The sequence below is a fragment of the Jaculus jaculus genome, chromosome 4, assembly GCF_020740685.1.
Source record: "Jaculus jaculus isolate mJacJac1 chromosome 4, mJacJac1.mat.Y.cur, whole genome shotgun sequence".
In the NCBI taxonomy this organism is placed as follows: Eukaryota; Metazoa; Chordata; class Mammalia; order Rodentia; family Dipodidae; genus Jaculus; species Jaculus jaculus.
In genome coordinates, this window is record NC_059105.1 from 18,854,952 (window position 1) to 18,871,004 (window position 16,053).

Sequence of the window (16,053 nt, forward strand, 5' to 3'; positions counted from 1 at the left end):
CTCTTACTTTGAAATATTTTTAGATTTACAGAAAAATTACAAAGGCAGAGCAGAGAGGTACCACTGTTAGCATCTTACACCACCATGCTACCTTTATCAGAAGTTTGAGACTGATGTTGGAACAATACCATTAATGCCTCCCCATTCTTTATTTGTATTTCAGTGATTCCCCCCCCCCTCCATTAGTGTTTACTGTTCCAGTGTACAATCCAGGCCTAAGTTGCAAACTTTCTTTTAGAAAACTCTGAAACATGCGGTTGGGAATTATATTATCAGATGCTCAGTTTTGTTTATTTATTTATTTTTAATTTTTATTACCATTTTCCATGATTATAAAAAAAATCCCATGGCAATTCCCTCCCTCCCTCCCGACACTTTCCCCTTTGAAATTCCATTTCCCATCGTATTACCTCCCCATCTCAATCATTGTACTTACATATATACAATATCAGATGCTCAGTTTTGTGACTTAAGGTGAGGTATTGCCTTGAACAAATATCCACTGAAAACAAAAGATATGAAGCCCTGGACTATTAGCACGGCAGCAAGTGTACTGATGTGCCACCAGTCACCACAGTACACTTGGTGCCATTCTTTGATAATGCAGCCCAGAGAGAATACAGGCATACTCACCCAGCAAACTTGAATTAACTTAGTCAGCTCAGCTCCCATAACGATATACCACAGGCTAGGTGGCTGCAACATCAGACATTTATTTTTTCATGGTTTTGGAGTCTAGAAGCCCCAGTTCAAGGTGCTGGCCAGTGTGGTTCCTGGTGAGAGCCTCTCCTGGCTGGTCCATGGCTGTGTCATCACATGCCTTATCTCTACCCATTTGCGGAGATTGACTGTGTATTCTTTGTCCATCCCCCACCCCTGTTCTGTAGGGTCAGGCCCCCATCCTTACAACCTCATTTACCCTTAGTTACTTCCTAAAGGCCCTGTCCCCAAATGCTGCCAAGTTGGGTACTAGGACTTCAGCATATAAATGGGGAAGTATAATTTAGTCCACAGCATAGTCCAAAGACTGAAATTATGTGAAATCTTTATAACTCAATCACAAAACAGTATGACAATGAAACTTTATAATGGGTTGATACAAATCTGTCAGATATGTAAGAAAACTTACCTATTTAAATCATTTTAATGTACCATTCAACAAACTAGCAAAGAATGGATGTCATCTGAGCTAATGGTATAGACTGAAGGGCAAGAAAAAAAAAAGCCTTCTCTAGAACTTGTCATATGAAAGCTATAACCAAAAATGGTCACTGAGTTTTACCTAGAAACATTTAGAATAATACCAAATAACTGTTGAGTTTTTATCACTGACATAGTCCATGAATTCTAGAATTTACTTTTCCATACCAAAGATATGTTCTATATGAAAGCAGGGTACAGGTACACACACTTAGATAGCATATGAAACCACTGGTAGGGCTGAGGCTGTGGCTTAGTTGGCAAAGTGCCTGCCTCGTGTATACGAAACCTTGGCTTTGATTCCCAGCAATGGGCATGGTGGTGCATGTCTGTGTAGCACTTGGGAGGTGGAGGCAGAAACATTAAGAGTTACAGGTCATTCTTGGTTAACTAATGAGTTTCAGGCCAGTGGGGTACATGAGACACTGAGCAAAAGAAAACCTTCTGGGATTTGCTTTGGTTTTTCTAATAAAGAAATTCACTGAGTTCACCTGAGTATATTGTAGTGGTCCTTTTTTCTTGAATGATTAGTGTTCAACAGTGTATGTCAAGTAGGTACCCACCAGGTGTGGGCAACATGGGGAAGAAATGACTGGTGATGCTGATGTATGTTTGGGACATAGAGTGGGGTGGTAATACTATTTATCAAGAAGATAGAAGGTGCTGGGCACGGTGGCGCACGCCTTTAATCCCAGCACTTGGGAGGCAGAGGTAAGAGGATCACCGTGAGTTCAAGGCCACCCTGAGACTACAGAGTTAATTCCAGGTCAGCCTGGACCAGAGTGAGACCCTACCTCGAAAAACCAAAATAAAAAAAAAAAAGAAGAAGATAGAAGGAACAGGGAGAGAGATTGTAAAGTATCTTGCAGGAGAACAAGTAGAGATGCTCAGTTTATCTTTGGGATTATGGAGAATGCAAGTAATATCCCAGAACAGCTGAGCCATCATTTGACAGTTGAAAATAATTTTTTTTTAATTTTTATTTTTTTTTTATTTTGAAGCAGAGTCTCACTCAAGCCCAGGCTGACTTAGAACTCAGTCTGTAGCTCCAGGCTGGCGTCAGATTCACAGTGATCCTCCTTCCTCATTCTCCCAAATGTTGGGATTAAAGTTGTGCACCATCACACCTGGCTAAAAACAAAGATTTTGATTAAAGGGGATATGCTATGAGATCAGTTTATTACAGGATTGGAAGGTCAATAAAGGGGAGAAATAATTTAGGCTTAAAAACCTGAAAAATGAGTGTTTCATTGGCCAGTATTTATCTGAAAATCTGGATTTATGAATGTTTCTTTTATTATTATAGTGATATTTTATTATTTGACTAATGTTCCAGGATACAATTTGGTAAATTAGGATATGTTCAACTATTAAATCAAAAGGTCAATTGATTTTTTGATGAGGCTCTGAACATTTACATTCATCCTTTGAGTTCTTAAATGTGCAGTTCAACCAGAATAGGTACATGCAGAAGCACAAGCCATTCCTCAGTGCACATCTGCAGCTTCAGGACATTGCTGTTCAGTGTCCATGAAGGGGTGTTCCAAAACCCGATAGGTGTACAACCCTCTGTTTCTCCAGTCCCTTGTATTATTTTTTGGTATACATGGAGTATATGTGTATGTATGTGTATGATGCTTGTACATGAGTACATGTGTACATGCTGTGTACATATATATGTAAAGGCCACAGGAACATATCAGGTATCCTCTTTTATTGCTCTTCTGCCTTATTTCCCTGAGACAGTCGCTTACCTGGAACTACCTGATTAGTCTACCTGACCAGAGAGTCCCAGTGTTATAATTTATACTGATTGTCAACTTGACAGGACATAGAATCACTATGAAGGGTTATCCAGATAGATTACAGTCTGTGCAGGTCTGTGAGGGATTTTCTTTTTAAAAAATTTTTAATTATTGATTGATTTACAAAGAGAGAGAAAGAGGGATAGAATGGGTGCACCATGGCCTCTCAACTCTGCAGACTCCAGATGAATGTGCCACTTTGTGCATCTGGCTTTACGTGGGTATTGGAGAATTAAACCTGGGTCCTTAGGCTTTGCAGGCAAGTACCCTAACCACAAAACCATCTTTCCAGCCCCAGGATTATCTTGACTAGGTTAATTAAGGCAGTATGACTTACATTAACTGTGCACAGCATCATTCCTGGGCTGGGGTACGGGACTATGTAGAAAGGAGAGCTGCCTAAACAAGGACAATCCTCATGCTGCTCTGCTTCTTCACTGTTAGGCTAAGTATGACAAGCTTCTGCCGCCATTCTTTCCTGCCATGATGGACTATAGGCTGTAATAAACTCATCCTCCTTTAAATTGCTTTTTGGCAGGTATTTTTGTCTCAGCAGTGAGAAGTTAACTGCTACATTCAGCAGTCTACCTGTCTCCACCCTTCTCAGCCATAGGGCTTCAGGAGTGCATGGCTATACCTGCTTTTTACCATGGTGCTGGGGATCAGACTCAGGTCCTCATGCATGCACATAGCAAGTGCTCTTACCTGTTGAGCCATCTTCCCAGCTCCTGCAGACCCTTTTTATGAAATGGTATATGTGGTGTTTGCAAGGAATCACCATAATCCTCCCATCTACAGTTCATTTACAGATATGCTAATAAAATATAAATATAGTGCAAATAGTTGTGCTGTTATTGATTAGGAAATAATGACAAGAAAAGTAAGTGTGTTCAGTGCAGGTACAACTTAAAAATAATTTTTTTCTGGGGCTAAGGAAATTATTCCATGGGCAAAAGCATCTGCTGCCCAGGCATGAGGACCTGTGTTCAATCCTCAGTACCCATGAAACAGCCAGCCATAGCAATGCATGCCTGTGAGCCCAGTGTTGCGGGGGCAAAGACAGGAGAATCTCTGGGGGCTTCCTGATGGGCCAGTCTAACAACAACAACAAAAAAAAAAAAAAAAATGACAGGGAAAGGCTCTGTCTTACAGAAAATAAGAAGGAAGAGTGATAAAGGTAGAGACCCCATGTCTTCCTCTGGCTTCTGCATGTATGAATGAAGGCATGCAGAACATGTCCCTCTGCACACACATGTATATGCACTACACTACACACGCACACACCAATCTTGGTGGAACGCAGGGATTCAGAGGGTGGACTGTAACAGGAAATGGTGACAATATTTCTTACCTTCTGTTACCTCATCTTTCCATTTCCCAGCTCACATTCCCTTAATGCTAGAGGCCCTGGGCAGAACATAAGATAGTGTGGTCTTTCTTCAGAGGCTTCTGGGGGCTAGCCACCTTTATCTTCAGCTCACCCTGAAAGCTTAGGCTTCACAAAAACCTCTGCCTCTGGGCTATGCCTGGCTGCTTAGGATGGAGTCCTGCAGGTTGGACAGAGATGTTCATGGCTGTCCTCTGTTTGCAGGTGGTCCCCATGCTTCCCAGACTGCTGTGTGAGGAGCTGTGCAGTCTTAACCCCATGACTGACAAGCTGACCTTCTCTGTGATCTGGACGCTGACCCATGAGGGCAAGGTAACAACTTTGTCTTTCATTCTTCAATTACCATCCTCCCATCCTGTGAGTCATGGTGAAAACCCCTTGTGTGCTGATGGTAGGCTAGCATGGCATGGCAAAAGGATGAGGGAAGCCTGGAGCATTTGCTGTAGGCAAAAAGCATAAAGACCTGGCTTTATAAATACTCCCAATCTCACCTAGAAGGTAAGCTGACCCCGTGCACTTGGAAGGAGTGGCTGCTGGTCATTGAAGGAGGAGACTGAGTATGAGGTGGGGAGCTTAGGGTTCATATGAATTTAGTGAGGGTGGGTGGGCTTGGAAGGCAGGATGGACAGCAGACTGCATGTGAGTTGTAGTCAGGATTCCTCTGACATGTCCTGAGGAAGCCAGGCTCTGCAATACCCTGCTTGGAGGTGTGAGGACTAGTAAAGATCAGCAGAGTCACACTATGATCAGGGCATGAGGTGAGGAAACCACACACTGAGCACAGGGAGGACAATGTGAGCAAGCAAGCCCTGCACACAAGGAGCAGAGGAGAAGATGACTCTAGGAAAAACCAGTTTCTTCCTCCAAGTCAACCACTGTAAACACCCAGGCTAGGGTAACAGTTTGGTAAACTGTGGCTTACTCAATGTAGTGTTCTGTGGTTACCAAAAGTGATCACAAAGACCATGGGAGAGCATGGGAAATGTTTGTGTTATAATATTAAAAGGATATAAAAAAGATATTTAATTATAAAGAAGTTCCAAATAAAGATGGAAGATTGAATAACCACATTTACTTTCATTCCATCCCAAAACCTCACTAAAACAACAGTCAAGAGATTTTTTTTTAAAGACATAAACCCACAAGGACAAAGAGAGTGGGAGAGGAGACAACAGCAACAAAAGTTTGGAAGCTGGATAGCAGATGGATGAGTGGTAACTGACTTAGCAGTCCTGAGAAAGCCGAATGCGGGGCCAGCTATAGAGGAAGCCAAGAAACAAAAACTTCAGAAGTTGACAGCACCAGATAACTCTGGTGAGGAAGAAGTGAGGCGACTATAGTATCGTGTAAAAGTTTACTAAAAAGATTGACCGTCCTCGACTTAGCAGAAGACCCAAAGATTTATTCTCTGTACACAGGAAAGAAGAGAGATCTAAACCAGGGGTTACCAGACACACTTGATAGAACAGTACCTTGATCTGTTAACCTGGTGAGGCAGGAAATAGGAGCATCTTTCTTTGCGAAATCTGAGTAGTCAAGAGTAAAGGCTTGGCAACTTTCAGGTTCTCCCAACAAACAGCCCAGCTATGTCCTCCTACAGTAAAGCTTACGGACAGTAATCTCTACTAGAGTAAGCAAAGCCTTTTAGGATTTCACTTTTATTTATGAAGAGATGACCAAGAATAAACATCTAATACAAAATAGATATGTGAAATAAGCTAGCAAAAAAAAAAAAAAAAAAAAGGCAGCTAGGGGCTGGACAGATGGCTCAGCAGTGACCCAAATTTGATTCTCCAGTACTCACATAAAGCCAAATGCACAAAGTGGTACATGTGTCTGGGACCCATTTGCAGTGGCTAAAGACCCTAGTGTGCCCATCCTGTCTTTGTCAGGCAAGGTGGTAAACACCTTTAATCTCAGCACTCAGGAGACAGAGGTGGGATGATCACTGAGTTCAAGGCCAGCCTGAGACTACATAGTGAATCCTGGTCAACCTAGGTAGGCTAAAGCAAGACCATACCTCAAAAAAAAAAAAAAAAAAGGAAGAAGGAAAGTATGACAGAACAAACATAGCTGAGAAAAGAAAATGACCTTAGTATCCTTATATATTTTTAATTTATTTTAAATTTATTTTTTTACTTGCAACTAGAGAGAAGAGAGAGAGAGAGTGCGTGCACCAGGGCCTCTAGCCACTACAAACAAACTCCAGATGCATGCACCACTTTGTGCAATTGGCTTCGCACAGGTACTGGGAAATCAAACCTGGGTCCTTGGGCTTTGAAGGCAAGCACCCGAACCATTAAGCCATCTCTTCTAGCCCCCCAGCCCCTTAGAGAGTTTGAAAGAGAGAATATGTTATAACATCTGACTTGAAAAAGTAGGGGGAGAAAAAGGAACCTTCAAGAACTAGAAACAGAACAGAAGAAACTAGAAAGCCAGCCCAAGATACTCAAAGCATTCCAGAAACAGAAAGCAAACAAAACAGAAGGGAAGGGATGATGAACAAAATCATTCATTTCTGGAGGATACAACTTTTCAGGTGGAAAATGCTCACTATCAACCCAGTGCTAAGACATGGTAACCCTATACACTGTCAGAGAATTGAAGGACTCTGAAGACAAAGATCCTATAAACTTCAAAAAGAAAATGGGAGTGGGCTGGAGAGATGGCTTAGCGGTTAAGCGCTTGCCTGTGAAGCCTAAGGACCCCGGTTCGAGGCTCGGTTCCCCAGGTCCCATGTTAGCCAGATGCACAAGGGGGCGCACGCGTCTGGAGTTCGTTTGCAGTGGCTGGTAGCCCTGGCGTGCCCATTGTCTGTCTGTCTCTCTCTCTCTCTCTCTGCCTCCTTCTCTGTCTGTTGCTCTCAAATAAATAAATAAAAAAAAAACAAAAAAAAATTTAAAAAAAAAAAAAGAAAATGGGAGAGCCACATACAGTGCAGATTAGAATGCAGAGTAAGTTCAAACTTTTCCACTGCAACCCAGGAAGCTGGACAAAAATAAAAACAAAGCTTTTCCATTTCTAAAAGGGGTGATAGCCATACAATTCTGTACCCAGATAATCTATCAATAAACTGTGAGGGTAGAAAAAGACATTTTCAGACATACAAGAAACTTAAGAGGATGGCTTCACCAAAATAAAGAAATAAATAAGAAATGGAAGCCAGAGGTAGAAGCACACACCTTTAATCCCAGCACTCTGGAGGTAGAGGTAGGAGGATCATTGTGAGCTTGAAGCCAGCCTGAGACTACAAAGTGAGTTTCAGTTCAGCCTGGAGTGAGACCCTACCTCAAAGAACAAAAAAAAAAAAAAAAAAAAAAAAAAAGGAAACTGACTGGATATGTGACATGCACCTATAATCTCAGTGCTCAGGAGGATGCGGCAGGGGGACCTGGGCTACATAGTAAAACCCTGTTTCCAAAATGGAAATAAGGGAGGGGGGAAGAAAAGTAGAACCAAGAAGTACATAACAGCTCAGGAGAGAAAGAACAGAATCACCTGGATTAGGGGTCAGAAAACTTCCTATAAAAGGCCAGGCAGTAAATATCTCTGGCTTTACGGGTCACAGTCTGAGAGACAAATACTGAATTCTCCCATTGCAGCAAAAAAGTAGATGATAGTCAGCACAGCAACATGGCCATGTGTCAGTTAAGCTTGATTTAAAAACATGACAGGTTGAGTTTGTTCCCCAGGCACCTGCCCTACATGATGGTGAACAAATTCCAAGAATAACAGTGCTACACAGGCACAGAAGACATCAGAACCCCTGGGAGTAGGTCAGAAGGCTCAGGAGAGAATCCTGTATCTGGATTTCTTAAAGCATGATTTGGATCACCAGTTAAACATTTTGGTCGCGGGACCCATTGTGTGTGTGTGTGTATGTGTGTATATAAATGGGGGGCTAGAGCAATGGCTCAGTGGTCAAAGACGCTTACTTACAAAGCCCGATGGCCCAGGTTCAATTCCCCATTACCCACGGAAACCAAATACACTACGTAGCCATGCATCTGGAGTTCCTTTGCAGTGGCAAGAAGCCCTAGTGTGACCATACTCATTCTCTCTTCCTCTATGTCTTCTTCCCCACCTCTCTTAAATAAATACTTTAAAATATTTTTTAGCAGGGCATGGTGGCTCATGCCTTTAATCCTAGCACTCAGAAGGCAGAGGTAGGAGGATCACTGTGAGTTTGAGGCCACCCTGAGACTACATAGTTAATTCCAGGTCAGCCTCAGCTAGAGTGAGACCCTACCTCAAAAAAACAAAATAATCAATACACACACACACATATATACATATGTACATATGTATTTTTTTTTTAACTTGGATGGGTGTGGTAGTATACACCTTTCATCCCAGCACTTAGTAGGCTGAGGTACAAGGATCTCTGTGAGTTCCAGACCAGATTGGAGCTACAGAGTAAGTTCCAGGTCACCCTGGATTAGAGTGAGACTCTGCCTCAAAAAAATATTTTTTAAGCCAGATGTGGTGGCCCATGCCTTTCATCCCAGCACTCTGGAGGCAGAGGTAGGAGGATTGCTATGAGATCGACGCCACCCTGAGAATACATGGAGAATTCCAGGTCAGCCTGAGCTAGAGTGAAACCCTACCTCGAAAAAAAAAAAAAATTCTTGAGGGCTAGAGAGATAGTTCAGTGATTAATTTAGATGCTTGCTAGCAAAGCTTAATGACCCAAATTTGATTCCCCAGTACCCACATAAAGCCAGATGCACAATATGGCCCATGCATCTGGATTTCATTTGCAATGGAAAGAGGCCCTTGTATGCCCATTTTCTCCCTTCTTATCCCTTCTGCTTGCAAATAAGTAAAAAAAAAAAAGTTTTAAATTGTGTGACCACTATTTCCCTGTTGGAAATTAAAACTGATAATTTCAAATATTTATTTCAGTTAAAATGCCAATAATAAATCTGTAATATCTTAGTGTAAATAACATTTGTTAGTATATTTTCTTATATAATATATATTATAATTTATTACTATATTTTTCAAAACAAGAAGACAAAATTTTTATTTTTTATTTTATTTTATTTTATTTTGGTTTTTCAAGGTAGGGTCTCACTCTAGCTCAGGCTGACCTGGAATTCACTATGTAGTTTCAGGGTGGCCTTGAACTCATGGTGATCCTCCTACCTCTGCCTCCCGAGTGCTGGGATTAAAGGTGTGCATCACAATGCCCAGCTCAAGAAGACAAATTTGTTTTACATTTTCATAAACCTCTTTCATATCTCTCTTAAACATTAAGCTCAATACTCATAGGTGCTTCTATATTCTGTTTGTTGGACAAGTTGTTTTGCTGGGATATGTGAAGAAAGTTGATATAGAAAAAGAAGCATTTTATTTACTTTTTCAGATTATGGAATTCATCTTTGTAATACACAAAAATCTAACAAATAAATGTTCAAGGTTTCATACAATTTAGAATTGAATATTCCATCTGCTATGAACAGAATTTATGTCCTGCTAAAATTGATATACTACAGCTCTTAACCACTCCCCCACCCCCAATACACACCATGTAACTGCATTTGGAGAGAGGACCTAAAAAGAAGTAACTAAGAATACATGAAGTTGTAGGGTAGAGCAGTGTCCTACATGAAGGTGTAAGGTAGGGCAGTCTACTGACGTGAAGTTATGGTACAGCGCAGTGGTACTGCGTGAAGTTGTAGTGTAGGGTAGTGGTCCCTACATGCCTAGTGGGTTTTACTCTTGCACTGAGTTCTGAAGGGAACCGACTCTTACTCATTGACCTTGTGTTGTAGAGAATAACACAGTGAGCACTGAGTCCTGCCCATGCTGAGCTTTTCACCTGCAAATACTTTCAGATCATCAGTACAAATGTCAGCACATGAGGTAGAACATGTAATTACCTCCAGGTTCTATCAAAACTGTTTTGACCACACAGACCTCTGAAAGGGCTCCAGAACCCCCAAGAATCCATGGAGCATACATTGAATACCACCTTTTAAAACAGCTCGTAGTTTAATATACATAGCACACAGAAATATCAAACAAACTATGGACAGGTATAAATTCTGGTGGAAACAAAAGGCTGTATAGGACAGAAAACTGACACTTGGCATTTATGTAACCACATAGGCATATTGATCCAGAAAATTCTGGCAATTATGAAATAACTGACCCAGGGCTGGAACAGTGATATGGCAGTATATGTGTACAAAGGCAAAATAAATTCTCTACTTCTGTAACAGAAAGTTCACAAATAATGCCTAAAGTCAAGAGTTGTCATTAATATAGCTTATATAGAAACATGGAAGTTGCTGTCAAAGGAATTCATTACAACAGATAAATGCAGTTAGAGATATAACAGGAGGGGTATAGGAAGCTGCTGTTTTTCAGAATAATGTTTTAAAATAATATAAGCCAGACATAGTAGTGCATATATGTAATCCCAGCACTCAAGAGGTTGAGGCAGGAGGATTGCCATGAGCTTGGAACTAGCCTGAGCTACGTAGCAAATGCTAGACCAGCTATGTGTACATAGACGGCTCTGTCTCAAAAACAAACACAGGCTAGGGTGATAGCTCAGTCAGTAAACATGAGGACTTAAAAAGGTGTCATTCCTGGGCTTGGAGAAATAACTTAGCTGTTAAAGGCACTGGCTTACATAGCCTGACAGCTCAGGTTTGATTCCCCATTACCCACATAAAGGCAGGTGCACAAAGTGATGATTGCATCTGGAGTTGTTTGCAGTGGCAGGAGGTCCTGACATTCTCATTCTCATTCATATTCATATTCTCTCTCTCTTTGTCTCCCCAGTCAATGAATAAAAAAAATATTTTAAAATTCAAATTAAAAAAATTTGAGTATACAAAGTTCTAACACTCATGGCACACCAGGGCCTCTAGCCACTGCAAACAACTCTAGATGCATGTGCCACTCTGTGCATCTGGCTTTACATGAACACTGGGGAATCAAACCCAGCTATCAGGCTTTTGCAAACAAGTGCCTTTAACTGCTAAGCTGTCTCTCCAGCCCCTGAAAAAGAAAATTTTTGTTTTTGTTTTTTTGAGGTACCCCAGGCTGTCCTGGAATTCACTATGTAGTCTCAGGCTGGCCTTGAACTCATAGCAATCCTCCTACCTCTGCCTCCCAAGTGTTGGGATTAAAAGTGTGCATCACCATGCCCAGCCCAAAATTTTTTAAACATACATGAACATTTTTTTAAAAATTATGAGCAACTCACCATCTCAACATTCCAGATTCAACAACATGTCATTTCACTTATGTGTATGTTGATATGTGACTCTAAAATACCTATGTATCTTCTTACCTAGCCACAATGTTCTCAGCACACCTAACAGTGTGCATAAGTGTGAATGTACATTCTGAACCCTAGCCCATGATGCACCTTCCTGGTTCTCTTCAATTGATTGGTCCAGGAGATCAAAAAGAAAAAGATATACATTACATTTGGTTTTTACAGCTCCTAAATATCTGGTGAAAAGTTCCTTTTCAAGATTTACGTGACAAACATTACCTGAAGTACAGAGAGGGGATTGTAAACACAGCATGCCAGCAAGCATATTCTGGTGAGGGAGGGTGGGAGCAAGCCTGGGGAAAAGTAAATGGAAAAAGCCCAGAAGGAAATAAAACAGAATGCCAACAGTGGTTGTATTGGGGTAGTAAAACTATGAGTAATTTTTTCTACATTTTTGTATTTCTATTCTTTAAAAAAATATGTACAACTTTTATATTTTTTAAATGTGTATTTTTATAAAAGTTTAACTAAATAGAAAATAAAGCCCATAGAAGAAACTTAACTTGAGTCAACAGAAAAGAAGATTAGGTTTGAGTTATGCCTGCCAGGGGCAGACCCAAGAAATAAAAATCTGCCTGATCTAATGAGCTTCTGAAATCCTAGGTCATAAAAGAAGCACTAGAAAGCAGCATCTGGCGCTCGCTGGCCTTTGGGTTTCTCTTACAGGCGGTGTGTGGTACTTAGGCTCTGCTCTAGGTAAGGGGCTAATGAGCTAGTGTGAAGGAGGCATAGGTCTGGTGGGATGCTGGGCCTCTCTAAACCATGCCAGATTGGAGGGCTTGGTTTTCAGGCAAGATTGTGGAGCAAGGCCCACTAATGGCACTCCTCACACTGATTTTTCCAAACACTCTCCCCAGACCCAGTGCACACATAAAAGGTAGACCAACTTGAGTCCTGGGATGTGGTGACAGATGAAGCTCTCTCACTAATAGTCAGGATGGTCAAAATGAAAGGTCCAGTTCCACACTCCAGGCCCAAGGGGTGCTTATTCAAGACACTAGTAAAGAAAGCCTGAGCTGAGCAAGAGGCACAGAGCTTAGAACCAGTTGGGAGATGAGGGTTCCACGGAAAGCCCCAGAGGAGCGGATAGTCCTGTTTCAAGAACCCAAATGAATGAAGAGGAACAAGTTCAAAGACTGGTGAAGGTCCAGGCTAGATTCTTAGGTTATGGAAGCTTCTCTTGGTGTAAGAGCTTGGACATAGAAGGGGCAGTGCAAAGCCACTACCACTGCATGTGGCTGCCCGTCTTACCTGGTATTGAAGTGGAGAAAGTGTAGTTTCCCTCTGCTGCTAGAATGTCTTGATTTCTGGAGCAGTCATGTCACCTATCAGAAGATTAGCTTGTTTTAAATATTCACTAGGTGGTGTGTGTGTGTGTGCGCGCGCACGTGTGCAAAGATGTGCATGCCCATGTGTGTGAAAGCCAGAGAACAACTTAGGTGTTATTCCTCAGGAGCACTGTTCACCTGTTTTTTTCTGTTTTGAGGCAGGGTCTTTCCTTGGCCTGGAACTAACCAGGTAGGCTAGACTAGCTGGCCAGCAAGTTGCAGTGATCCTCGTGTGTACACTTGTGATACTGGGATTACAAACCCACACCACCATGCTCAGCTATTTTTTTAACTTTTTTTTTTTAGAATTTCCATAAGTATAGACAATGTACCATGATCATAATTCCCTCCCACCACCCCCTTTTCTTCCTCCCAAATCCACCCCTCCACTGAATTCCTTCTTCTTCTAATTAGTCTTCCTTCTATTTTGATGACTTCATTTTTTCCTCCTATTATGCAGGTCTTGTGTAAGTAGTGTCAGCCACTGTGAGGTCATGAATATTAAGGCAACTTTGTGTCTAGAAGATAGCATTTTAAGCAGTCCTCCCCTTCCTTTGGCTTTTATATTCTTTCTGCCAGCCCGGCTATTTTTTTTTTCATATGAGTTACAGATATCTCACTCAAGTTGTTACAAAGCAAGTACCTCACTGACTGAATAATCTCCCAAACCCCACTAGATATTTTAAACATCAACAAGACCTTGTCTATCTCTACCTTAATTAAGCCAGTACTCATATTTTTAAGTCAATAAATAGAAAATCACATATTTTTGTTGTTGTTTGGTTGGTTTGTTTGTTTTTCCTTTTTGCTTTTGGTTTTTCAAGGTAGGATCTCACTCTAGCCCAGGCTGACCTGGAATTCACTGTGTAGTTTCAGGGTGGCCTCGAACTCACAGTGGTCCTCCTACCTCAGCCTCCCAAGTGCTGAAATTAAAGGCATGGGCCACCATGCCAGGCTACAATCTGTTTTTAGTACATTTCTCACATGTTTGGTTGGTAGAACATTGTTCTCTAATCTAAATACTTGTGATTATATATTGTCACAGAGTCCACTCTGAACATTTGATACCTGGATACCTCTGGTACTTCTGCCTTACCTGGTACTCAGGGGTATAGAGACCACCAGGTATAGGTGCCCCACTTCTCAGAAAGACCTTGGTTTGAGGACAGCTTTGTACACATATGCATGTTAGATATCTAATAAAGTCAAATGCAATGACTCTGACTTGGTAACTGAGTATTAGGGCCAAAGATCCGAGTAAGGAAGGAGGGACCTCCCAGCTGACAGGCTATATCTCCATTTGCCTCTCCTGCAGCATCCCTACTGTGTGCTGTTCAGCGTTGCTTAGATCTAGAAGGTACTCCAGAAGTAGGCCATTGCAGCTGTTTACTCACGCCAGAACCCCTAAGGTCATCCTTGACTTTGGCCTTTTTCTTGCCAGTAATGATCTCAGCTTTTGCCTTCTAAATACCTCTTGAATCTGTCCCTTTGTCACCAGGAGCATTGGCCTCCTCATGCAATGGCCTCCTGTGCACTCTTCCAACTTCCCCATCCAGCAGTCAGAAGAAGCTTTCTAACTATTGAAATTCTGCAGTCTCATTCAAAACAAAAGCCTAAAAGCTCTTACCATGGGATTTTTCCCCCTTGTCCTTTCTCCCATGTCTTTTCTGCTGGAGACCCATGGACTCCATTGTCATCCTGGAAAACTCTTCTCTTACTAGATCATCTTTGTTTATAGAGGATGCTACTCTTGCTGTATAGCTGGGGCCCCCAATCCCAGCTCCTCATGACCTGACCAACTGATTCCAGCTTTCATCTTAACACCCCTCAAATCTCTCCCCTTCCTAGGCCTAGGAAATCCTTCCACTCCTTGCCTAAAGCTACTCTGTTGCAAGTCACCACCAGAAAACTGGTGAGTAAATGTAGGCCTACTTCCTACAGCTAAGCACTCAGAGGAAACATAAGAATCCTTTTATTGATGCTAATGTAGCTGTTCTGGACCTTTCTTCTCCAGCCAACCTTCAGTGGTGCCCTCTGCTCTTCTTTCCCTCAAGACCCCTTGTTTCCCAGCAACTTTTATTTCTCTTTCTTGGCATATGGGTTTCAGCTGGCTTATCTGCTGGTCTCCCCTTCCACATCAGCACTCCTCTCTGCCTTCCTGCCTCCTCACACAGTGACCATGACCCGTTATAGCTTGAGTTTAGCGCTGTGTAATGCATCAGCATGTGGCAAGCCACTCTCTCAGACTTAAGTCGCCAGCCCTTGACAGCTGCCACTGCTCTATGAGCCAACTGTGCTCCTTTTGCTGTGTGTCTTATTCAGTCCTCTTTCTGTTACCATAGTCACTATCTCAGTTCCATGCCATCTTACTCTGGGGTCTTCTATTCCATTTCTCAAGTAGTGTTAGATGACTTCTAGAACCTAAACATGATGTACAGAGATCAACTTTCATCCCACATGACCATCTCGACCCATGCTCAGGCTCTCAGCCTCTTCTCTAGACATGGAGGGGTTAATTGGAACTAACAGTTGCCACACTTCTGAGACTTCACACATACATCTTCCCTTCCTTGAGGCTTTCCCCTCAACTCTTCCAGCAAAAGCCTGTACATCCTTGGAGATATGTCTAAAATACCCCTTTTTCCATGAGAATCAGTTTTTGTATTTTGGGCATGCTTGTTCTACTTCTGTCAAGGTGCCACCTGTGATATTGTTAGTAGTCACTCATTCACTAGTAAGTATTCCTGAGATATTGTTTGTGTTCACACTCCAGACAAAGTACCCAAGATATACAAATATGCATGAGAACAGAAACAGTCCTGTCCTGGGGCAGATACATCAATTTGTTTATTCTTGCCTTCCCTATCTATATATTTTGTTTCCTACAGAGAAGACATATTACCACTTAAAGTAAAAATCATTTTGAGACTCTTTTTCATGTCTGCTTTGTTCATAAGGAGACAAAATACGGAAATGGGAAGGTAACCAGGCATAATGAAGAAAAGAGAACAGATTTTTAAAGCTGGGTCAAGAAGG

The 16,053-nt window shown here is 41.8% G+C and overlaps 1 protein-coding gene across 2 annotated transcripts in view; it reads left to right on the forward strand.

Moving 5' to 3' along the window:
• Dis3l2 (DIS3 like 3'-5' exoribonuclease 2) overlaps positions 1–16,053 on the forward strand; it is a 428,102-nt gene that overhangs the window by 325,605 nt on the left and 86,444 nt on the right. For both annotated transcript variants that reach the window (XM_004662245.2, XM_045147855.1), the window contains exon 12: positions 4,597–4,704. In XM_004662245.2, coding sequence (XP_004662302.1) covers positions 4,597–4,704 — 108 coding nt within the window. The remainder of the gene's footprint in view (positions 1–4,596; positions 4,705–16,053) is intronic.